We start from the raw sequence: 26,953 nt of genomic DNA, 5'->3' as shown, positions 1-26,953 counted from the left end.
CAATTTAGAGTAACGTTAGTATTTATAAGTGTATTTTAGAAGGTTTAGACACGTTATCTTTAAAGAATAACCACAGGATACATTATGCAGTGATAAAAGAAAATGGAAAACCTGCTACTATGTTTTCCAAATCAAAATATTATCGGCTAGATCTAGGGGTACTAAAGCACTTTGAGGAGTATAATCCTACGTTTAGTAGTAATAAGGAATTAGATGTAAGGCATAATATTTTAGGCCTAAGATACAAAAAATATCATATGGTACAGTTTTCGAACAAAATCTTCAATTTAGACGAGTTAATAGAACTTGGTTACAGGAGACACGTTTTAGCCACGATTTCTGGCATAATAGAGACGAACCTGGTTTTGCGTGAAGCAATTTTCTTTGCGCTGAAATCAGAGAAACACAATTATTCGGTGTACGCAATCTTCAAATCTGGAAAAGACCAAATAACAGTAAATAGCTGGTTAGAAAGATTCAGGAATAATTTTGATTGCACGCAAGCTATACAGATAGCGGGACTAATCCTAACCTTAGCACAGTATGAGAAGCAGTCTAAGCTGGTAATTGCAAGCGAGAAGCTAGCATTGGATCTAGTAGCATTCGCCGGCTTGTTCATCCAAAGGAATGCGTGGATGTTCAAATGAACATGTAACAGAATAGACGACAAGTTCATCCAAATGTAAATAATTTTTAGTAGTAATAATTTTGATAATAGTTTAAGGGGATAGGTAGATTCATATATTTAAATCGTTATAGATTTAAGTACGTAGTATAGGGAAATAGGTTAATTATTTTAAGATTAGTATTAAGATATAATTATAGTTTAAATAAGTAAAGGGTGAAGGTAATTTCTTGTTAGTATTAGAATATATAAGTAATTTCTTATTAGTATTAAAATACATATAAGTTAAAGAAAAAGAAAAAAATATTTCGATATAAACATAGAAATTACTATGTCTTCATGACATAGGGAATATAAACTACATTGAATTAATAACTAACGATAATTAATACTTTATCTACTTTAGGTAAAGTAAAATTAATAATACGAAGAAATGTGACTATAGAGAAGAATGAACAATATAAAAAGTATGCTATCAGGAAAATATCAGAAAGAGGCGAGATAGAATGAAATTAATAAATGATTGGTGAAATTAAGGTTTATCGATTAGTACGATATAAAATTAGTTTAATTAATGACGTAATAGACAAATTAGGCCAACATCTCAAAAGATCAAGATCTAAGTCGGTAGGAAGTCACATTCTCTCGATGTTAAAGTAGGATTTAGCCACCCTCTCAAGAGAATTTTTATTTATAAGATAGCACATAAGTCTTCGGTGATAGGATGAAGAAGAGACAGAATGGATGCCTCGTCTATCACTTCGTAAAGCAGTGGATTTTTTTCTGTGAATCTAGTCTATTTAGCGTAATGTCTAGCGAGAGCAAAATTCTGAATAAAATTAGATTTAGACAATAAGATTACTTATAGCAGTAAAAGAGAAGAATTTTAGACATTAAGGAAAATAAATGTTAAATAAAAAGAGAAATATAGAAAATAGGTTTTTCAATCTAGCAGCACGTTAGACTAGTAAAGACCTAGGAAAAGGTTAAGGAGTGAAAAAAACCTAATCATAAACACTTAATTAAGGAATGAGAGAAAAAGACGGAAAGAGGAGAGAAGGAAAGATCTGGAAAGAGAATGAGAAGGAGAAATAGATACAATGATAGATGAATAGATAGAAAAATTAAGAGATAAATAGTATAGTGTCAATTTTATCAAGGATTAGACTATTAAGAATATAACTGATTTTGAATTAATATATTATACCTGGATTATGACAATTATTATATTTTATAAATGTGAATATAGAGAAGAATAGAATAAGCTAACTATTAAGTAAGCTTACAAGTAATAAATAGTTTAGAGGAAATAAATAAGACGTGGAAGTACCAGTCTATAAAGGTACCCTAAAGAAATATAGAACAATCGGAGACGGGTTATAATATCAAGTTTATACAACTGATCAAGACGCCGTTTCAAAAGTTGAGCCATTTGGTAATATATTTATTTAATTATTAAGATTATATTAAGATTATTAATTATAGAACAGATTTTGACGTTAACTTAAGTCGTTTTTGAGTTGACAGGCCATCGACCAAAAACATTGAAGTATATTAACCAGGATTGAGACATATATACCTAAATAAGGACGTATATACTAATTGCTTAACATAGCGATTAGAAGTGTAAGATCTAGACGGTATAGGACATCAACCTCGTTGATAAATTGAAAATGCAATTTTGTCGAAAAAGTGACACATTTTGAAGTATTGAGAAGATCGTGATTTTGAAAAAATAATAATAAATATAGCAATAAATAAATTAATACTTTGGAAAAAATAATAATTATGGCAATAATTTAAATAAAATGTTTAGTAGATAGGGAAATTTAGTTAACTGTAAACAAAATGGATTTATTGATGAACTGCGAGCAGGACCGCAGTTGAACAACAAAAGCCTAATCCAAGATCTGAGGAAATGCGGATCTTCTTCAATGGAAACCCTGAATCGGTAAATGTGTTTTGATTACAGTTAATAGAGATAAAATATAAAAATAATTAAAATAATAATAATAAAATAAATGGATATGTGTCGGGATATATAAAAATATTAACGTAAAATGGAGATATGTAATAAAATATGTAAACTTATAAATAAGCATGTAAATAGTAACTAGTAAATAGTAACTAATAGTGATAAAAATAGTAATAAAAATAATGTTAGGTACTCACCTAATAACGTTTTGATGAAGTGTATGTAGTAGAAATAGTTAAGAAAACACTCAACACTGCCACACACATTATTTTTTAAAAAAACATATAATTGCACTAAATTAAGATCGCACAGTAGACTTTTTGGTTTCATAATAAGAGCGATTGGGATGGTAATATCACATTAAGTTTAAGTACTGGTGTAGTGATTGAAAACATCGGAAAGTGGTTGAAAACCGATATATCACGACTTAACTTGGTGATGGAATATTATTTAATATACATTGTGGAAAGATGTGTATTGAAGGACGTACTCGTTTAGAGACGTGGAAAGGAAATGGACACCGAGTCAAGGTTAATCGGAAACGGGAGAAGACAAAAAAGGAAATAAGTGAAACTGTAAAATCAGCATGGATACAGAAGAACGTTGACAGAGTTGCCAACTAGGTAGCTGGAAAAGATTCAAGATTATTAAAACAAGAGTGCAAGTTTCGTGTTAGTGTGATTAATTACCTCATAAAAATCAATTTATATTAAAAGTGAAAAGTGTGTTTAACATTAAATGTTTGTAAACATGAAAAATTCTGGAAATTCTGTGTGTGTGCGTTTTTAAAAATCTACTAAAAAACTTAGGATGGACAGATTTTTAAAGTATCAGATGAATGTGAGAAGACAAAAAACTCACGTAGTTGTGTGTTTTGACGCTAGATGGCAGATGAATGCAGATGAATGCTATCTAGAATAATTCTTTTAATAATATTATAAGACTGACTGAACAATGAAAAAAATCAGCGAGAATTAATAACTAAAATTTTCTTTTTACCAAATTTAACATTAAAATTTTTGGCTTTCCTTTTGACATTTTTAAATATGAAAATAATATGTGTAATCAGTGCTATGAAATAATAAGATCATTAATGTGTAAATTCTTATACAGAGTGTTATCTGAAAAACGATTTTAAGTATAAGATCTAAACGTCATCGGAGATGCTTCAGTTTAAAGAGGGAGCGTGTCAAGGAACGTTAAATTAGGATATAAATTTCTATGTTAATTTCATTTATTTGGCTAAAGATGAAAATTAAATTATATTTTAAAAGTGGCTTACATTCAGAAATGAGAAATCTTGCAGACAGACGAATTAACTAATAAGATTACATTATGCTTATGGTTGTTTGTTTTGAATGAAGTAACGATACAGACACCAGTCTGCACGTGTCATCACAATGTAAACAAACATTGAGGCAAGATGAAATTGTAAAACTTTGTAAATTTTATGTTAACACCAACACATTCTGAAAATTGGGTAAAATTGTGGAAATCGCAAACGTAGACTGTTTGGAGATTTGGTCACTGAGAGACAATGTAGAAACTACGGTTTCAGCAAAAAGATGTAATAACATCAAAATTTGGTAAGGAAAGAAACCACAAGATCATCGTCTAGTGAATGACATAAAAAAATAATGTCAAAGAGAATCAAGATCAGTTCCTGGAGACCCGTAAGAGGATCAGTTCCTGGGTATCCGTTGTGGAGTATCAACTTCAAGTTTCCAGTGGAATCCATTCCACTGTGGTTCACCGCTGACATCTAACTCAGAGTCCATGAGTTCGATTCCATCAACGTCAAGGTATGTTGTATTACAGCTCTGGTTGCTCTCAGATGAATGAATAACAAACAGTCTATCTGATGTGATCAAACAATTGACTAACGATTCATAAACATACACAATACACATAATTCAACATTAAATTATTGACAATAAATGACCGATTTCATAGTAAGTGTTTAGTTCATAATTTATAATACAACCTCTCGCATGATTGTTGTATAATTCCTGTCTAACGGATAATAGACAGAAGCAACTAATATCGTGTCAAAGAGCATTCTACATCCCACATAAGGCTCTCCATCGATATTAGTTGTTAATATATATATATATATATATATATATATATATATATATATATACACTAACTCTATCCGCGGTTTGTCTTGGGTACTCCCATTTACTTCCACATTCCCACCCCACCATATTTCAACATTCTAAACTAAGTCTTAATTCTTTTTCATACATAAAAAGAACACAGTAAATATCAAAGCATAAAAAGAACTTACATAAAACTTCTAAGACGATGAAAAAGAAAAAAACACAAAATTCAAAAATCAGCAGAGAGACAGTGTATGAACACCTTGATATCACAAAATAAGGATAAAGGATATAAATTAGGGGATTTTATATAGTTTATTACAGACATTGGGTATCACACTTTTAACGACAATTGGGACATGTTGTCTAAAAAGTTTTCAAGATGTAATCTACATAATTGCAAACTTGTATTTCATATACCAATAGCGATATATATACCAGAGCTTTCTCTATACTCATTAAATTGTATTCTCAATCAGTTTTCATCTGCCATTGCTTACAAATGTTCTCTGCATATATAATTTCAAATATTACAAAATAAGTCTGTTTATTGCATATCAGTTAAAATTTCGTTTTCTATGTATACTACATGTACACTTCGTATTATAAAATTTCATTCTACTGTATGGCTGTTGATAGTATCAATTTTTTCTTAATGTGTTCTCAAATTATTGGATTTCATCTGCTTTTTCAACTAATCACTCTCCCTGTAGCACTATGAAAGGTGATCACGTACTTCAATCACTCATGCCCTGAATTCCGAGTATTCCTTCAGGGTCGCATATACTTCAGCTCATTCATACAGAGAGGAAGGGGAAAGTTGTCTACATGTACAGTATACAATACGTAGAGGAAGGAAGGAATCAGTTGCAACAGCTTATCACAAAGTTACTTCCTTCTCCTCCCCTTCACAGGTCATTCGCATGCAGCCAGCCCTAAGCATTAAGAAGCATTGGAAAAGCGCTACCAATGCAAGCTGAAGGGTTCAAGGATCAGAGTTCAATGCCTCTGTAATGTCACGCTTGGGGTGTCACGTCAAAGCCAACATATCGCAAAACACCAGGTTTACTGTCAGTCTTATTTAGTTTTCATAGTTCGAGCAAAAAGGATGTGCTACAAGTTTATCTTTATGAGAGAATAAAATATACACACTCAATGAGTGTTCAAACGAAATAAGTGATACAATAAATAAATGAATAAAGATTTTAACCCTACCAATTTTCTATCTTTCCCTACCAATCCACTACGCCTTCATGGTTAAACACTTCATGTTAACATAATTAACCTGGTAGTACCGGATTCAATTCCCGTTATATTTACAATTATTTTTTAAAACGTTCACACATAATTTTCTGAATTTGCAAAAAGCAAATGATCCAATTTAAAAAATACCATAGAATAAAGAAATGTTCCTCCACTCCTCACAAAATCCCAACATCTTTCAGACGGAAAAATGCGTAATACTACACCTCCTCCTAATCCAACTTTCCATAGAAAAGCATTACTGTGCAGGGCTTTCACATAATGGGGTCCCGGGCTCAATTCCTCTTAGCGGTCTCCTTTCCATACGAAAGACGTGAAAAAGACACATATTTAACGAGTATGCCTTGGCATACGTTCCAATTAAAATTTATTATGAGATGGTTAAAATATTGGTGTGCACGCCTTTGGCGTGGAAGTCCAGGGTTCGATCTCCATTTTTAGTACACTCACACAGAGTGTTCGAGTAATTATTACGAGCTGGTCAAAATGTTTGTAATCCGACTTTCCATAGAAATTCTTTGACAGCGACTATTATTGTAAATAATACGAGAAAACAAATAAAATTGTTCTAAATTTGCAAAAAGCAAATGATCCAATTTAAAATACATTGGAAGCCATGACATGAGGTCAGTAGAAACCAAGAGGCTATGATCTCTACAGAGGGACACTCTTGTCACAACCATTTTAAGGGTCCTCAGCAATACAGGGGCTATAGAAGGTCCATGGGAACACAGGGAACCATTTGAAAACCCAAAACCTTTGAATGGGGTCCTGAGCAATACAGTGCTCTGCACGCTACAGGGGCAGCTTTCAGAGCCTATAGGACATCCATGGCGGCCATTGGGGGCCATGCTCGTGCGTGGACACACCAAAGGTCAATCACATCATCATCTAATGTCATTCCACTTTCCAGGAAACACTCAGACCTACTTTCAGATGTGAAAATTAACGTCACAAACTTTCTAAAGCTTGTCAAACATATACAAACCATAAGAACTAACATATTCTGTAATTGTCGGCATCCTTTCCCGTGTACAAAGTGAAAACTTTGTACTGTATGATGCCCTCAGTAAACGGGGTTTCTTAGTTCGAGATCATGAAGTAACTTAAAATTCGAATACTAAAATTGTCAAAAATCAAAATTTGGAAGGTTTTATTTGTACACCATCTAAGGTGAAACTTTATTACCTTACATAATCTTCTGGAAGGTATTTGGCAAAAATGCATGATTTTTGATTGTTTGAGGGCTAAAATTCCAGGTCATTAATATTTCGGTATAGGTATCTCCTTAAAATAATGTGACAGTTTTAACAACTGTGTATATGACTATTTTATACCCTTAAATGGATATAAAATAATATTTTGACAGAACCATCTTCTACTCTTAGGTAGCTGTATAATCTGAAAAGGATACCTTAAGGTTCACATCTGCACAAATGTACTCTTCGAACCAAATTCTGGAGCTATGATTTTGGAGATGCTTTTGGTATATCTTGACTTAGTTCTCCTAAACCTTTTTATACTATGACGTAACATTGATTGTTTGCTCTGACGGCACATTATTCATTTTATCTTTGCTGAATTCTAATTAGTTGTTTTTATTAATTGTACTGAATTTTGATTCGGCAAAGTTATCTTTGCTAAAATCAGATTGGTGTAGAGTAATTTTGATGGTCAACTGATTTCTGAAATACTATTGATTAATGTCAAGTTAACCACACTCACTAAATGAGAGAATAATGGGCTGTTATTAACAAAGAATTATAAAGATTGCGAATAGATTATTAGACGATTAACAAAGACGATTAACAATAGAATAGACGATTAACAAAGATTTATAAAGCTTGTTTTTTACTTCATCCTTTAATTCGAAACTTCACACAGCACATTTCACTTCACAGCATTTCTCACATAACATATCCTAAATCTATTCACAACTTCAAACCTGTTGCAGGTTTTGGAAAAATAACCTTACCGTTGGGTTTCTCTTCGAACGAGGATGTTGTTTAATATGTCACACGACCATGTTGTTATTTAAAGTAAACCAGTTGATTCCAAGATGGCGGACGACAACCTTAAACACGTCATAATGTTTCGCCCCACCCAAAAACATTGATCGCAATTGACTTCGGATCGACTGCATTGACAATTTCTTGCATATTTAGCCCATTCCAGATTTTGTATTTCACTTAACAAAATATTATCTTCCAATTATTTCGGACATTTGGATATTTTCCAATATGGTGAACGAAGAAGTTGTGGGATTTTAGTATGTCATTTAAATAATCTTTACCATCTATGTCAAATTTTAACTTGTTAATAATTACTTCGTAAGTTCAATAAAATTTTAAATCAGTTTGACGGTAGTTTTCGGAACTTTAGAATTTAAAGCTAAATATTTTTAAAAGTATGCGTTTTATGAAAAATTGTTTCTTTATAAATATATTGTGTTATCCATGTTCTATAAAACGACACTAAGTTTATCTCTTTATGTTCAACCATAGCGAAGATATTGCTATTTTCATCTGGGTATTGTTCATTTGACACTTCCGGCGGCCATTTTCCAATATGGCGGCGAAAGTCACGTGGGATTTCAGGAGACTCTTAGTATGTTGTTTAGAACATCATTTCCAGCATCTGTGCAAATTTTCAGCTTGTTACTAATTTGTTCCTTTCTTCATTAAAATTTGTGCTTCATTTACTGCATTAATAAACACATTTATGAAAAGTTCTTGTAAGTAAAAGAAAATAATGAAATCATTCATGATATCAAGATTCGGCTCTGAGCACTGACGAGCGTGAGAGAACTTGATGGCATTTCTCGCATGCAAAAGATGAGTCAAGTGGTTTAAAAATTCATCCGATATTACTTCACGAAGAATCACAAAAATCAGGATTCGTAAGAAACAAGCACACAAAGCCCAGAGACTCAAAGAAATGCATTCATTCCTGCGCAGAGCCAACGAGAAACCGAAACGTTATGGATCCCGAAAGAGCAATCAACATCGATCAGTCTGGTTTACGACTTAAAAAGAACCTTCAGACAAAAGTCCTACTAAACCATGTATCCCTTTTCCCAATTACCCAAATTTATGTTGTCGCTTCCAAACCAATCCGAAAAAATCACAAAGCTGCTCCTAAGGGAATGGGTCAAAGACGTGTATGCCAAGACTACACCTCCTGAATCATACTTCATTGTAGATTCTTGTGGTACTTACAATGACATTAATGACATGATCCCTGAGAACATGAAATTTGGTATCGACAACATGATTTCGGGGTGCACATCGGAAGGACGGACAATCGAGGTATTTTACTTCCGAACCTTAGAGTTTTCATGAATACATTGAGGATCACATCGCAGCCGAAGAAGTTGACATCGATTGGAAACACAGCAATAGGATTCGAAAACTCAGTCCTAGACACAAAATCAGTTTTGTTGTCCGAGATTCAAGGAAATGATTCGATTTTCCTGGCGTAAAGCTAGGTATGATGTTGGTGTGGTTCGTAAATTCTTGGCACAGAAGAGTTCTGTTTCAACTTGACTGGTTACAACTGTGCATTGTGTAAAATGCTGTAGTGCATTGTGTAATTCATTATCTGTGGCTGATGCAAGAAAAGCTTTTGCTTTAAACACTGCACATCATATCCATGAGTTTCCTCGGCATCTCCCGTTTCCTCTCACATTCTCATTCCACGAATTCTTCCATCTTTCACTTACCTTAATCATCGTGTCCCTTAGCCTAACGGGCATAAACGTGGGACGTTAAAGTGAAAGATTTCATTTTTCATTGAAACATTTCTATCGTTGTTTTCATGTACATGCACCGTGGAGATGTATATACTTGACTACATGGCATAATTGTGTAACTGAACATGTCAATCTGTATCATTTGAATTAATCCTGTGGAATTTAACAATTCTAACTTGACACATAACTATGTAATGTGAAATAGTTTGAAACTTACATACGTGTTGATTACTGACTAATAAACAAGTGATTCTTTGCAGATTTAAAAAACATGTGACATATTATATATGTATCTACATCAAATGAGAGAGAGCAGAATGAGCTATAGTTCACAGATCTAAGTCGAGAGGATCAGTAGTTAGAGCATAAAACTCAATATTCTATAATACTTTTGATTTTTTTTATCTTGAGAACCGTTGACCGAGGGTCACCAATGTCATCTGTAGGTAGAAATTGCAATAGCTCATAAATGCACTCGAGATGTTGAATATACAACCCCAAGACCAGAGATATGTAGGTTCCAAATGCCAGACATTTCGTTGTTTTACACCGTTTTGTGAGTGCCATAGTGTCATATTGAATATCAAATTAAAGTACTTACTAAGTGCTATCTATTGATATATAGAAACGACTTCTTGTCTCCTTATAATTGTACAAAATCAAAAACACCCAAAATTTCAAAAATCTTATAACTCCGGTCTCGGGCAAAATTTACAAAAAGCGTCACAAGATTATAATGTTTAAAGTCAAGATCTACCTGCCCACCCAGTTTGATTGTGATAGGCCTGGGACACCTGTGTCCCCTCCCTTGTGAGACGGCAGAAAAAAAACATACAAATGAATGGGTTATAAATAAAGATGTCCTCTCTGCCTAACTTCCTTCTCGACGTCGACAGTCCGTTGTATTAAAGGAAAAAGAACTGTAGTGTATTGTAGCTCAATTCAAATCTTCTACAAAAGAGTAGAACAATGATGAGTCATACGTCTTGCAATATTTTCACAATCCAAAGAGCAGATGCGGCCTATACGCCGTGATTGACCCTAAGAACAAGGTCAAACTATCCCGAAAGGTAGTGTGTCAAGGTGACTATTTAACACAGAGGCTATTACTCCCTCAGTATTTTCAGTCAGTTTCTAGTGGCAGTGACAAAGAATGCTCAATTATGTTTAATATGTGAACTGTTATTATATTAATTTGGAATCAGGGATAAGGCTGTTGCAGCAGTCTGAAACGTTTCTATTGTGAAAGAAGCAGGTGCTGTAAACCACAACGTAGCAACTCGTTGATTTCAGAAATTACGTGCAAGCTGTAAAACTGTTGAACATTAGTCAAGGATAACAGATTCGAAGGTCATACGACACACCATTGACAAAAATCTATCCATCATCCTACGCCACTTGTCCTCGTATACTGTAGTGCATCACCCTCACGAACTCAGGAAATTCATTGGGAGCTGACACTTTGTCATATGAGTTGCCCCAACCTCAGGCACAGAGGAGATTAGACGTGTGCTGACAACTCTTGCAAAATTCGCGTGATGTGCGTTTCCTGAAACGGATTCTCATATGTAACGAAAAATCTCTTTCTCCGAAATCTGAATGTGCAAAAACATTAGTCGAGCAGGGGCCAACTTCCAGAACCATTTTCAAACAGGCTTGTATTGGACATAAAGTCGTGCCGAGGGGGTAATTCACTTGGACCTCATTTCTATCGGTCGTACCATCAATGTCGACATTTACTTTATTCCTAACGGAGCGGATGTACACTGCAATACACCAATAATATCCTGCATTGATGTACCGAAAGCATTTCCTGCTGCAACAGAAGAACACAAAACCATACTCTGTTCGAAAAACTACAAAAATAGCAGTAACTTTATGGTATCAAACTGATGCCAGACCCAGATATAGTCCTAACCTTGCCCCTTTGGATTTGTATCTGTTTCGGTCTATGACGCACTTGTTGAAATCACGATGCTTCACCAACCAACAGGAGATGAAAACAACAGCAACTGACTGCTTTTACCTTAAGGACAAAGCATGGTGTCGACATGGAATCAAAGAATTGGCAGGATTGTAGCTGCAAACAGACTAATACGAGGGATTATACATGGAATGTTAAGCTGCTTTCATTGTACTGTAATAAATACAGGTATGTTGTATACCAGAATATTGAAAGACTTATGACTTATCCCTGTACAATATTTCAACTGCTGTCCTTAAGCTTAACCTGTAGATAACTCACTCCCATACCATACTTTACTACCGCCTTATTCTACTTTACTCTTAGGAACTTATGGCCATTGTCTATTCTAAAAGGAATCCACATCAGTTTAAAAAAAATCGGGTAAACTTTGCAATGCCTACTCCAGTTGGTACCCCTAGGCAGGCATGGTAAATTACAGCGGCGTAGCATAAGGGAAAGCCGGTATGCCCGGCATCCCCTCTTAATAAGAAAAAGTACGTATTTCATTATATATAAATTGTTTGCTTGTAATTATCACAATTATTTCCAGTGCAATCTTCTGCACGTGATCTCTCGCCTTATTTTGACAAGCGGAACCTGCGCATGCGCGTCACTCAGATGCACATTTTCTGTCTTTCCTCTTGTCGTATACTATGGTCTTTGGGCATCCAGGCCTACAGCAAGCATCAGAATTTTCGTCTGCTTTTTGTCGAATGCGCATGCCCAACTACTTGTTTCTTATCCCTCTTCATCCCTTGCAACCCTACATTTGCTTTAGATATAAGCTGGCGTATTCACAAGTATTACCAACTCTATCTATTAAGAACTAAGCTATGGTTTCTGTACAGAACGTACAAGCGCTAACATCAAGGAAATAGAACAAAACATAAATGGTTAGTTCAACGCCTTTTTGAAGTATGTCACTTATGTAAATGATAGTATAAAAATAGTTATACTTTAATAGTAATTAAATACTACATCGTAATTAAAGCTAAACTATTAATCTTCATCATAAATACATAGTATGCCCAGTGGCGTAGCCAGAAACTCTTTGAGAGGACTCATACACACAAGCATACCGGTAATATAAAGCCAAGAAGAATCAAGGTCACCGATCTGATAGGCCAAGAGAGCCAGCATGCTCCGCCCCTCACAAAGATTGTTTGGGCCCTTCAGTATCTGCATATTTGACAAAGAAACAGGCATACAGATACAGGCCCCCAGAGTTGTTTTAAGTGCTTTTATTTGCATCTTCAAATGATATATAATTACACTCAGTCTCATATTTGCGAACGGGCGTCTGAGGTCCGGACGTAAGATGACAAATTTCTAGGGAATTTTTTTTAAAGAACGAGATTGAAGTATGGTATGCGGAGAAAGAAGCTGCCCACGAGAGAAAAATAAAGGGAACTATACTGGAAACAATGTTCCTACAACAGTAGGGCCGAGTTTTCTCGTCACAACGGTAGCGACAAGAAGGAGCTGAGACAATTGCTTATTGGCTTCTAACGTAATCCACGCAATTACCTATGTATGCCCCACTAGGCTCTCAATTAGGGGTGCCTGCCCCCTAACTTTTTCATAACCTTATATTTCCCCTCGAAATACCTATGCATCGCTGATTGCAGTAGTATTGTATCGCATAAGTGACTAACTTTGGCATCCCCATTTCGGAATACAACGCTACGCTACTGATAAATTACACTCGATTAATTTTAACAAAAGGGATCCAAACTTCCCTCAAACTAAGCTAACCCAATCCTACTTTATAATACACTACTATGCCCTACCTAAACTCTACTATACCGTTTTAAAGCAGTCTTCTTATTGATGCCTGGCTGAAGCGTGTATCGCATAATTTACCCAAAAATTCCCAATTAAAAGAAGGAAACCTACCTAATATGGTAATTCTAATATACAAAAATTGGTGCATTACGTAAGTTTTCTTCCTTTAATTTGTGAAGATAAATTTTAATTTTCACCGATGTGAATACTCTCAAGAGCTGCCATTCTTTATTTTAAAGAATCGCAATATTTATTTATATGTCTATCTACTCTGTATCTACACGCTTACCTCTTCTACTCATTTTCAAATAATTATTGGAAAGATATAAATTAATGGTAATTTCTTCTGCTGTAGCAGACAATAGTGATCCAACGATGAATATCTTTGACTAGAATAAGCTTTACGTAAGCCCAATAAGAAAATTATTTCATCTGATCTGATTTCCTTGAAGTAAGAGACCTTTGCTATAATTTATAAGTAATTGCAGCTATAAAATATTGTATTTAACAAAGAAAACATGAGATCTTGCTATTATTGATACCAATCTTGAACTTGGTAAAATATCTACCATGTCTTGATATTTTGTTTGAATACTAATCATCAACTTTTTTGCTTTTCCTTTATCTCCACTAAGCATGTTCGCAAACTAATATGATTTTTCACCCGCCATGGAATATTTTTAGCTTATGTGAGAAACTGTGGTTAGAAATTTATTCAAGTATGATAGAAATCCACTCAAAGTGTTTCTGTTTGTAAAGGGTTGATATCTAAGGATATTTTAGACATTTTCCCTTACATATTCATTTTCTAGAATTGTGTTGAGCGATGCATTAACGTAAAATTTTCTGTATATTTCTTAGTGCAGAAATACGACATGGATTCACACATTTGTAAAATTTACAGGACAAATTTGTAATAATATTTTAATAGACCAATGTGTAAATAATCAAATATGTTGCGTTCTTATCAGGGGCGTCATTTCAGACTTCGCTTGGGGGGGGGGGCAAGACCACCACCGACATAAGACTTTCACGTTTTGTACTAGAATATTAGTAGGCAATCTATTAAAGTATATGTATTCCTCAAACTCTAGGGGGGGGGGCAAATGCCCCCTCCTGCCCCCCTTAAATGACAACCCTGGTTCTTCGTAGAAATACAATAATGGAAGTATAACTTGTTAAGTACGGATTCGTCAATAAGTAGCCAGTAACCACAGTATGCAAACTGAAGTGCCTGAAGTCAGTGTGCTAACTCAAACGCGCACGTCAGTAATCTGTTATGGTATTTTGAAATATGTAGCGCCCCGAACTGCCCAAAGGTTCTAAGGCACTAGCATCCTTCAGTGTGGAAACACTGAAATAAGGTGGGGTCGCCATCCTGCTAATTTTAATAAGCACAGGAAGACAGATAAGAAATTAAAGTGTAAAAACAAAAATTTTAAATGTGACCTTTACGGAAGCGAATGGATGACACCAGACTTAAGCGAGGCTACCTCTCGCTTAATCATACAAATAAGTAAGAGGAAACCCTTTTCCCGCACTTGCTTTTAGAACCTCATAGGTTTATCTATTGGCTTAACCTAAGGTAACCTGAGACAAAGATATACCAATAAAACCTAAATATAGGATATTTGTAACGATTTATTTCGCTTTCTTCCTTTCCTCAAAATTTGGCCTAGGTTGAATATTCTCCTGGATACTGAAGGTACTCCAGGCTATCCAACCGTAACTTAATTGTATTTGCACAACGAAGAAAAAAAACTTAAATTAAAATATAAAAGAAAAATAAAATAACACCTGCAATAATGAAGAAAGGAAGATTTAAAAGAAAAAAAATAAATAAAATAAAATTAAACTATACTTCGAATCAGGATCTTTCTCCTGTTGAGACCACCGCGAGAAGCACTGTAACTGTTGATAGTATCCATAAAGCTTAATTCTTTCCTTCTGAAGACCACTTGCCAATATTGTTAATCCAGCTTATAACTAAGGGATATTCAGATCTCCTAACACAATGACGACTACTTCATACAGTACAAACTAAATTTATTGTTAGAACAGAAAGAAAAAAAAATAAAACTACAATGACAGAGCTCTCCTTCCCGCACGGGGAGGAAAAGAAAAAAAACTGAAACACACATTGCAAGTGGAAAGAAAAAAAAAGTATAATTAGGTTGAAAATTTAGTTCCAGATTATGTTCTTAATTCCAAATTTTGTCTTTACCAAACCTGTCTTTACAACCATATCTACGCGAACAACATTCATTTTAATGCACCTCTTAAGTTTCCAAATAAAATTTAGTTCAGGTTATAGTTAGTTTCATACAGTATAAACTCTGTTTCGTCAATCCGATTCTTAGTGCAAGTACATTTTTGCATTTTGGAGATTTAGAATTACATGGTACAAAATTACAAGTTCTGTTTATATCGGGTTGACCAAAGAAAAATAAATTGTTATGTTGCCTGAATTCAGTTTCGTCACAATTTAGTATTAAATTTTACAATTGTTTTTTTTAAGCACTATTACATCATTCGAAAGGAAGGGGGGTGGTAACATTTCTTTCGCCTGCTGACATACATCAGGAATACAAAATAACTATTACAAAGGTTTACGGCATACTTATTAAATCGGTTCACAAACTGAATACAATTTTCTCCCAACAGCTTTCCTAATGGCTGAACACCCTATGAAAGTGGCAGCGGTGGAGATAGAGAATGGCCGGGCCTACATAAACGCACTGAAGAAATAAAATATTATCTGCCTTCGAGCGGGCAACCTGTCTATCTCAGGCGCAACACGTCTCTAAATACACACTTTCTTCATATATTTAACTATTTCTTTGCCCATGGCTCATTAAATCGCAACTTCTCTAGTGTCACTTTTGTGTAGTACAAATTTTTAACTACTGATCGTATCTGCCAAATATTTCTTTAAGTTACAGGGTGAGCGGACAAGCTTCAGGTAATTCCATTATCACAAGCATTTATGTTAACAACATGCCAGCAGGATAGAGAGAGAAAACAGTGAACGTTCTAAACATCACCCCCGGTTTATCATTCCATACTTAAAGTTTACTAGAAGGGTCCTATTAACCACAAACAACAGAGCCAATTTCAGATTTTGGTACACAATAGTTAACGATACTAAAACTAACCTAACTGCTATAACTAACAAACAAAGAAATAAATTCACACAAAACGGAAGAGATTTGAACGAAGATTTGATATGGAGAGGTGCTAAGCTAAGCGTAGATTTTTGATATTTGAAGTTCCAACCGAGACAAGTGGAAGTGGAAGTGAAGGGAGAGGAAGGACGAATTCTATCACCCAGGCGACTGGGGACCCATGCTTGACCGGAAAGATTTACTTTAAACAATCATGTCTCTAGATTCCATTACTCTAAAGAAACTCATATAATGTTATTTTTATCATCGTAGAAACAATTTACAGTAAGCAGGCGTATATATTAATTTATCTTTGCTCCCCCCTTTTTATCTGATATATAAAAAAATATAAATTTCGAGAACCGAGAATTTAGTTCATAGTTCAAATTTCAAAGGTTTGTCACGGTTTATAAAACATCAGCCAATTCGTCCGAAACTAAATTTAGACGGCAGCAGTCACTTCCCCTACGCCTGGAATCTTCCGAGTCGCATGACCCTTCCGGATTTACAATTTATCTTCTAGATTTACTCCAGCCGCATCATAAATAAAAAAAAACATTGATGTTACCTTGTAATCCTGGAAACTAACGTTCAAACCTTATCCACTGCGAACTAATCCATTATGGGTGAAGCACGTGCATCATCATCAGGGAAGAAGAATTCTGTCGTAGCACGGATTATGACGGTCTCACTTCATAGCTGTCCTTTAGTCCTTCACCCCACCTTCCTAACTGTATTTTTCACTAATGACTCACATATTAAACGCAGTGGGTTTCTTCTATTTTCAAGGTTTCAGTCCACCGTAGCTACCTGGGATGTTAACACGCCATAATCAACCCGAAAAAGGACGCTATCCCCTCCTGGCGAGGATAGCTTCACTTCACCCCCCTTAATTTACAATTGGTAGATTTACTACCGGGAGATTTTTTTTTAAAATTTTAACATGCTTATCCACCTATTAAATGTGGTAAAATAATTACGATTAAAGTAAAAATATCTAAATTATAATTACTTACTTGAAATAGTTAAAAATTAAATTGTAAATTTTCTTCTTAAAAAAATAAATTCTTGATATTTGTTTGTTTTTATTCTAGCTTTTCTCACTTGGTGGCAGCACATTCGCGCACAGCGAGGACTATAAACAAACACTTGATGTGGCTTTGGATCGAACTCGAAAACGGGCGCCATTTTGGGTCCTCAGATCCCAACGATCTCATACTAATATAAACAGTTATACATGAGCGGAAAAAGGGACCGTCTCATCTTCGGGGCCCACCGAAGAAAAATAAGTTATCTCGATCGAGATTATTTATTTTTCTTCCATCTTGAATTCCCAAAAGTGGCGACCCAGCCGTAGGATGATTACAGGTTGCCCGCTCGAAGGCAGATAATATTTTATTTCTTCAGTGCGTTTATGTAGGCCCGGCCATTCTCTATCTCCACCGCTGCCACTTTCATAGGGTGTTCAGCCATTAGGAAAGCTGTTGGGAGAAAATTGTATTCAGTTTGTGAACCGATTTAATAAGTATGCCGTAAACCTTTGTAATAGTTATTTTGTATTCCTGATGTATGTCAGCAGGCGAAAGAAATGTTACCACCCCCCTTCCTTTCGAATGATGTAATAGTGCTTAAAAAAAACAATTGTAAAATTTAATACTAAATTGTGACGAAACTGAATTCAGGCAACATAACAATTTATTTTTCTTTGGTCAACCCGATATAAACAGAACTTGTAATTTTGTACCATGTAATTCTAAATCTCCAAAATGCAAAAATGTACTTGCACTAAGAATCGGATTGACGAAACAGAGTTTATACTGTATGAAACTAACTATAACCTGAACTAAATTTTATTTGGAAACTTAAGAGGTGCATTAAAATGAATGTTGTTCGCGTAGATATGGTTGTAAAGACAGGTTTGGTAAAGACAAAATTTGGAATTAAGAACATAATCTGGAACTAAATTTTCAACCTAATTATACTTTTTTTTTCTTTCCACTTGCAATGTGTGTTTCAGTTTTTTTTCTTTTCCTCCCCGTGCGGGAAGGAGAGCTCTGTCATTGTAGTTTTATTTTTTTCTTTCTGTTCTAACAATAAATTTAGTTTGTACTGTATGAAGTAGTCGTCATTGTGTTAGGAGATCTGAATATCCCTTAGTTATAAGCTGGATTAACAATATTGGCAAGTGGTCTTCAGAAGGAAAGAATTAAGCTTTATGGATACTATCAACAGTTACAGTGCTTCTCGCGGTGGTCTCAACAGGAGAAAGATCCTGATTCGAAGTATAGTTTAATTTTATTTTATTTATTTTTTTCTTTTAAATCTTCCTTTCTTCATTATTGCAGGTGTTATTTTATTTTTCTTTTATATTTTAATTTAAGTTTTTTTTTCTTCGTTGTGCAAATACAATTAAGTTACGGTTGGATAGCCTGGAGTACCTTCAGTATCCAGGAGAATATTCAACCTAGGCCAAATTTTGAGGAAAGGAAGAAAGCGAAATAAATCGTTACATTAAAAAGTGGCGACCCAGCCGTAGGATGATTCTCTTGTCTGAGTACTGCTCGAGAAGTAACGTGTAATAATATTAATGGATAATTCAAATATTAAGCAGGTGAAGTGGAAGTGAAGTGGAGAGATGGTGGGTGAGTTTTGTTTTCCGGCGCTGGGACTGGAGGCTTGACTGGAAATATCTTATGAGTGTTTATATAAGTATATAGTGTTCTTGAAGTGAAAGTTTTAATGTCTTTTTGTTTTATTTTATGCTAACTGTGTTTGTAAAGCGATTGTAAAATGGCGTCTCGTGGAAGTGGCTCCGATGGGGATAGCGTTTGTTCGGGTTCTCAGCAAAAAGAATATGCATGTTGTGATAATGCGCATCAAGTAGTCAGTAATGAAGGAGTAGAGAAAGTGAAAGCCGTGATGTGCGAGAGTTGCCTTCGCTGGTTTCATTTTGATTGTGCAGGTATGAAGAATACCTCTAGCATGTTTGCTCTAGTAAGCGCTGATTCCTACCGTTGGGTATGTGCAGGGTGCGAAGCAGCTAAGCTACCTCAGCCTAACAATGGCAATGACGAGGATCCCGAAAAGGGAAACAAGGAGTTTACGCTTGATAACGGTATTTCTGACAATGCACCCATCGCGACCTCGTCACCTGTCTTACGAGACAATTGTACTGTGTCGTCTGTCTCGCGAGAAGACGGTCTTATGTTAATGATGGAAAAGCTGTTCAAGAAGATAGACGAAATTAGCTACGAGGTAGTTAGTAGTAAAAAGGAGGTGAGCAAAGTTAACCAGAAAATAGACGAAGGGTTCGAGAAATTTGGGACTCAAATTACTGAGGTGCAGTCTAAAATTGAACGAACTGCTATAACCGTGCAGCAATTATCCTCTAAGTTGGAGCAAGTAAAAATACAAGCTCATGAGGAATTGCAAGTAGCAAGCCAGAAATTAATGGATAATGTTGGGATAGTTAGCACGAAGGTCGAGAGTAATGAATTACGAATTCAAACACTTGAGCATAATATGAAGGGAACCTTGAGTAGGCTCGAATCTCAGGATACGCGTTTGCAACAATTACCTGAGAGGATAGAAGCGCAGAATATTGTTTTACAAGAAGTTAAAAGTAAGCAGGATGGAGTTGAGGGCGCAGTGGGCGAGCTGAAATCACAGAATTCCAAAACAAATGAAAGATTAGAGAAGTATCAAGGCGAAATAGGAAATGAAGTAACAGCATTGAAACAGCAATTAGAAAAGTTAGAATTAGCTTTGCATGAGGATAGTAAAAGTGACAAGTCTGTAAATCACGAAATTCCTAGAAAAAGAGCGCACGTGAACTTTGAAACCGGGCTTGCTCAAACAAGTAACCGGAATAGGAATATCCCAACTAACAATCCTTTTCTATACAACCTGTCGACTCCTCCTCTGTCGAGTGGTAATGGCAATTATCATAATGTGGCAGGTAATTGGCAAAACAAGATTTATGAGAGTACTAACTTAGGAAATTGTTTCGGATCTTCTTTTGTAACAACCACCCCGAATTTGGAATCCCAATGGCAATGGCAAGGCCAGAAACCTGATGTTCATCCAGTAACTTCTAACCCATTTTTCTTGTCACCTAATAGTGGTTTCCAAAATTCTCCTAGTTTCTCATCGTCTATTATCAAACCTAAAGACCTTAAAGACTTTCCGGTTTTTAGTGGAGAGGTGACAGCAGGTGCAGGCCGATCTTTCTTGCGAAATTTACAACGATGTTTGGATATGTATAGATTGTCTGATGCCGAAAAACTTTTAATAGTATCGAAGTGTTTGATGCGGGGGGTCGAAGCGTGACTGCAATCAGTGGCACGCGATATTAAAAATTATGAAGATTTTGTAAAATTTTTTAAGAAACAGTATTGTTCTGCTAGTATGGAAAGGATCCATAAGAAAGCTTTGCAAGCTTTAAGATTCGATAGGTCGAAATTTTCTACACTGCTTGAGTTTGCTTGGTATATAGTTGAGGTTTATTTCAATATAACTGAAGTGCCAGACCAGTCCGAATTGATAGATATTTTATTGGGTTGCTTGCCGGCTGAGGATTCGCGGTTGTTCATGGTAAGCCCGTGTTCAGACATCGATGAATTGATGGCTAAAATTGCAGCACTGTCGGGTCACGCAAACGCGCACGCGAGTGATTTAAGACCTCCTGCGAGACGGTTTTCTGCCAAACAGGCTAAAGTCGTCAAAAATAAAATTCAGCAAGTAGAAAGTGGGAGTCAAACTGATTTTCTTAGCTACTTCGACAGTCAACGTACTAACCGAGACAATTTAGGATACGGTAATGATAATAGAAATAATCGGAATGGTCAAAACGCGCAAAACAATCAAGGCATTGGATCGTACCGAGGAAGGAATCGTAACTTCCGACGAAGGTGGCGTGGTAGTCGAAATGGAAATTCGAACTATAGGCATGAGTCATCAGAAAACACTTCCGGTCAAAGTAATGAGAGAAATAGTGATAACACAAATTTTACCAATAACTCGGGAAACATAAACGGAAATAGTACGACCCCAGACAGACGGGCTCCGGCCCCGGAAAACTAGAAAGGCAGTCACTTTTGGAAATGGGGGAAGCTGGCTGCGGTAAGGATGAAGACCCCATTATAATTGATCAGACATTAGAAACTATTCCTAAAACTTTAATACCGTTAGAACCTAATGAAATTTCTCAGACTTTTGATACTAATCAACAATCAGTTTATTTCAATGTAAATTTTGTAGTAGAAGACGAAATATCAGAACCAATTAGTGAACATTATTTTTCATCGACTCCGGTAGTAAGTCGTAATATTGGGGGTGTAACGTTAAATTGTACAATAGATAGTGGCTCAGATCTAAACCTGATGGACTGGGAGATATGGAGAAAACTTAAGCAGAAATTCCCATCTGCTAAGCTAAGACCATATTCAGGGTTGACTTTGGGCGCCTTTGCCGGCAAGGAGAAATTTTCTGTGCAGGGTGTTCAGACTTTTAATCTGAATATTCAGAACCGGATTTTTGATGTGCCAATCTTTGTCATAAAATATTTAAGGACTGATTTAATTTTGGGTTGTCCCTTCTTGGACAAGTTCCAAGGAGTGATTGATAGATGTAGAAGAGAAGTTAGATTGAAGGATAATTCCGGGAAGGAAATTGTTATTGAAACCACAAACCCGAACATACTTTCGGTTTCTATTTCGATGGTTGAAATCGAAATTAGTCCTTTTCAAGTCACTGGAAAAGATAGTTGCGGTAGTAAGCGAAACTTCTAATAGTATAGATCAGTCTAAAGTGGGTTCATTGACAGATTCGGTTAGGTTGGAGAATAAAACTAGTGCGGTGACGGAATTTGAATCTAATCTCAGTGAAGATGAAATTCGAACTTATATTTCCTCTCGAGACGATCTAGACTCCTCTTCGAAACAACGCTTACAAGATTTACTTATTAAAAATAGAGATCTCTTTTCTGAGTATCCGCGAAGAGTTAGAACACCCCTGTGCAGGATCGAATTGACGGATGAGGTGCCTATTGTCGGTCCGTATTATCCTATTTCCCAGTCTATGCAGGCAGCTTTCGAAGAAGAACTTCAAAAATGGATTAAGTTAGGGATCGCCAAAGAACAACCTTCTCCTTACCGCAACCCGATCCATTGTGTGAAAAAAGCTTCTGGTGGTGTACGCCCAGTCCTTGATACGCGATATCTCAATAAAAAGGTAATTTCATCTAAAATACAAGTGGAGCCGATTGGGGACATCCTCAATCGTGTTGCCAAAGCATGCTATTTCAGTAATTTTGATTGTTCGTCAGGCTATTACGGAATAGGACTTCATCCTTCTTCGTATAACTGTACCAGCTTTGTTTACTTAGGCAGACAATATGTAATGACTGTTCTTCCGATGGGAATTAAAAGTGCTCCATCTATTTTTCAAAATGTAATGTATAGTTTTTTCAAAATTCTACGAAATCGTACGTAACGGTCTATCTAGATGATGTTCTCGTCTCTAGCATCACTTTAGACCAACATTTTGAACATTTGGAACGTGTTTTTGAAATTTTTAGATCGGCTAATTTTTCTTTGAATTTCAAGAAGTGTAGTTTCCTACAGAAAGAGATCCACTTCTTAGGACATATAATAAGTGGCCAGGAAGTTAAGACAGACCCGCGTCACAACGAACCGATAAGATGTTTTCCTATTCCAAAATCCAAGAAACAGGTCAGGCAATTTTTAGGTTTAATTGGTTGGAGACGTAAGTTCATAGCTAACTTCGCAGGACTAACAGCTCCATTTTTCGACCTTCTTAAAAAGGATAAGAAATTTCAGATGACACCCGATTTGCTAGAACTTTTCTTCAAATTAAGAGAAATCATTAGTCAACCTCCAGCTTTAGGCCAACCGGATTTTTCTCTTCCTTATCATATTTATTCGGATGCTTGTGCAGAGAATTTAGCAGGCTATTTGTGCCAATACCCTTCTCCGGAAGCAGACCCTGTGGTGATAGCTTATGCTAGTCGTCGTGTTCGACCACATGAATTATCTTTATCAATCTTTCAACTTGAACTCTTAGCCGTACTGTTCCTCTGCGAACATTTTTCTCAATGTTTTCGGTCGAACTACGTATATTCATTGTGATAACGCTGCCGTTACGCATGCGTTTACAATGAAAAACTTGGATCCTCGTACCACCCGAATTTTATTGAAATTGCAACGTTTTGATTTAATTTTCGAACATTTATCCGGCCGGTCCAATCAAATTGCTGATATACTTAGCCGAAATCCTCCTGAGGTAACTAAGGAACAAGAGCTTCGGTATGTAAATTTTCTTACGGTACAGGATTCTTCAGCTGTAGACTTTAACGAAATTAAGGAAAAACAACGTACCGACCCCCTTTGTGTTAAACTTCGGTCCTCTTTGGATAACGTTTCTAAATCTAATCATATTTTGGTTCATCAGGATCTCCTTTATATCAAAAATCGTAAAACTAATCAGTGGCTGTTAGTTATCCCTCAGGAACTTACAACAAAAATCGTTGAGTTAGTTCATTCCAAGGGACATTTCGGAGTGAGGAAATGTTGGTCGTTTTGTCGATCATTGTTTTACTGGAAAGGGGTAAAACTTAGTATAAAACAATACATACGAAATTGTATAAAATGTGCAGAAACAAAATTCGCGAACCGCATTATTGCAAAGGATGATTGTAGCATAGAGGCAAGAATGCCACATGAACGATTAGGATTGGACATCGTGGGGAAATTACCAGGAAGTCATGGTTTCTATTATATTCTTTCAATAATAGACATTTATTCTCGGTACGTGTGTTTCTTTCCACTTAAAACGGCCCACGCTAAGGAGATAATAGCAGTGTTGGAAAGGAGATATTTCTATCTGTTCCCCTATCCCAGGGCTATTATCTCTGATCGTGGCCCACAGTTCCTTTCTAAGCTTTTTAAAGGATATTGTAATCGTAACAGTATTAAGCATGCTCTCACTTCCAGCTACACCCCGAATGCGAATGGCCTCGCGGAACGCAGCCATAAAGAACTTAATCGTATTATTAGACTGGAGTGTCAGGAGAGACAAACACAATGGAGTCAGGTATTAAAGCTCGCGCAGGAACTTTTAAACTATTCCCTATGTAGTAGTATAAACTGTACGCCTGCTGAACTGTTCTTATCGTATTCAGCGGCGGAAGTTTTCAAGAAATCATTTCCGTGGCCCTCAAATTTAAATAATTTAAATATTAGAGATAAATATCTTGAAATTCACCCGGACGTGACCTCAAAAGTTGAAAGAAAAAGGGTAAAGAAAACTGGGCGAGAGGTAATCCTGAAAGAGGGACATCTTGTGATGGTAAAAACCCATTACCTCTCATCTGCAGTTAAGCATGAAACGTATAAATTTATGAAATGCTATGTCGGCCCTTACGTGGTCCAGAAAATTCTGAAAAACAGCGCCATTCTTTATACGTTGAAAGGCGAAAGTATAGGAACCCAAAACTTTCAAAACCTAAAATTATTTGACTGTACCAAGGAGAAGAGATTAGAACTCCTCCGTGATTATCCTCACATCATACAAGACGAGGTTACGTAACGATTGGAAGGTAAAGGAAATAGAAACCAAGGACAGGCTATAAGATATGTAGTAAAAAAAACAATGGTATGTGATTGTTTTATACTGTAATTTTGTAAGTGATAGAAGATATTCCTTATGTTAAGATAGGTATAAATTCGTTGTCATGTCTCATTGTGTATTTTTTCCTTTCATTGTTAGTGTATTTTCATGTCATGTGGTAATATTTTTTTCCTTTTTTTCCTTTTCTTTCTTCCATTAATAGTGTATTTCCATTCTCATGTACTTTTATTTCTTTTTCTTGGTTAGGTATAGTCTTATGTCATATTACTCGTGTATGTGATGTTGATGTCTTGCAGATGATTTCATTGACTGAATCTTAAGTGTAATTTTATGTCGTGCGGGTTAATGTGAATTGTCAGTGGAACCTGAAGATTTTTTTATATAGTTTAAGAAGTTTTTTCTTTTCTCTTAGCTAATATCTTTGTAGGTATAAGTTAGGATCTTTTTTTCTTTTTTTTCCTTCACCTTTATTTACTTATGTCGTGTGTTATCAGGATGTCATTTTTTTTTCCTTTCATTGGTAAGGCTTGTTAAATGTTATGTCGTGTTTGTTATCTTCTACCTGACCTTCATTGACGATTTAGGTAAGAGTTAGCTTTGGTGTCGTGTGAACTCGAATTAAATAATTGGGAATTCAAGATGGAAGAAAAATAAATAATCTCGATCGAGATAACTTATTTTTCTTCGGTGGGCCCCGAAGATGAGACGGTCCCTTTTTCCGCTCATGTATAACTGTTTATACATGAGCGGAAAAAGGGACCGTCTCATATTTGTTTGTCTTTTTATTATTCAATGAGAAAACATAGCAAGGGCGTCATTTAGGGGGGCAGGAGGGGGCAATTGCCCCCCCAAGACTTTGAGGAACACATATACTTTAATTAATTGTATACTAATATACTAGTACAAAACATGAAAGTCTTATGTCGGTGGTGCTCTTGCCCCCCCCCCAAGCGAAGTCTGAAATGACGCCCCTGAAACACAGTACTCTGGGATTTGGATGACTCAAATACTTAACACAAGTAAAAATATAATTGAGTCAAATAAGATGAAATAAATAAAAATAAAAACATTGATGACATTTTTAAATACCGCAGTAACTTCGTTTCTACTTTTTTTCCACTCTTTACGAAGATAGTCAACACAAATAGGGTCTATAGCCGGATTATCCAAAATGAGAATGACACAAAATTCCTTTATACAGCAGAATCATTCACCGCAACAAGATAAGAAACTGTATCAAAAATTGTAATGGTAGTATTATATTTTACTACAAATGGTATAGATTACTTCTTTACGAGTGAAATAACTAGCATTGGAGTGAATTAACATTGGAAACTTACATGTGAGTAAATAAAAACAGAAAAGAAAAAACAGAATAAATGCAAATAAGAAATTTCACCAAAAACACTTAAAAATGTATATACCACAAAGAAAAATTATAAGAGCGCTCTTACCTGTGCAAGGAGTTTCACTAAGACATTATTAATTGGTATATAATTTCTCTTAACATTTCCATTACAACATTCACAACCGGAATTTGCTTAATGGCCAAAGAAATATTCCATCTTCAAGCAATTAGAAAACATACTCCCACTACCGCTCCGGTGGAAGTGATACTCAACATGAAACCGTACATAACTCAGTGTTGCAATCCAGGACAAGATACAGATAAA

At 35.6% G+C, this 26,953-nt stretch overlaps 1 protein-coding gene across 3 annotated transcripts in view; it reads right to left on the bottom strand.

Moving 5' to 3' along the window:
* The window catches only part of LOC145660580 (uncharacterized), a 46,711-nt gene extending 28,958 nt beyond the window's left edge, over positions 1-17,753 (bottom strand). Inside the window, exon 1 of one of the 3 annotated variants that reach the window (XM_081725817.1) lies at positions 17,648-17,753. Coding sequence is in view for 1 of the 3 variants with exons in the window: in XM_081725814.1 (XP_081581940.1) it covers positions 13,757-13,769 (13 nt within the window). In the remaining 2 variants the exon portion in view is untranslated. Of the gene's footprint in view, positions 1-13,756; positions 14,068-17,199; positions 17,478-17,647 lie in introns of those variants that run through there. The other 2 variants (XM_081725815.1, XM_081725814.1) reach the window with 2 other exon arrangements.
* Between the last annotated feature and the right edge of the window lie 9,200 nt (positions 17,754-26,953).

The sequence above is a fragment of the Thermobia domestica genome, chromosome 9 (assembly GCF_964235325.1).
Source record: "Thermobia domestica chromosome 9, izTheDome1.hap1.1, whole genome shotgun sequence".
Taxonomy (NCBI): domain Eukaryota; kingdom Metazoa; phylum Arthropoda; class Insecta; order Zygentoma; family Lepismatidae; genus Thermobia; species Thermobia domestica.
The sequence above is the reverse complement of the archived record's forward strand: the minus strand, read 5'-3'. Positions and strand labels throughout refer to the sequence as shown.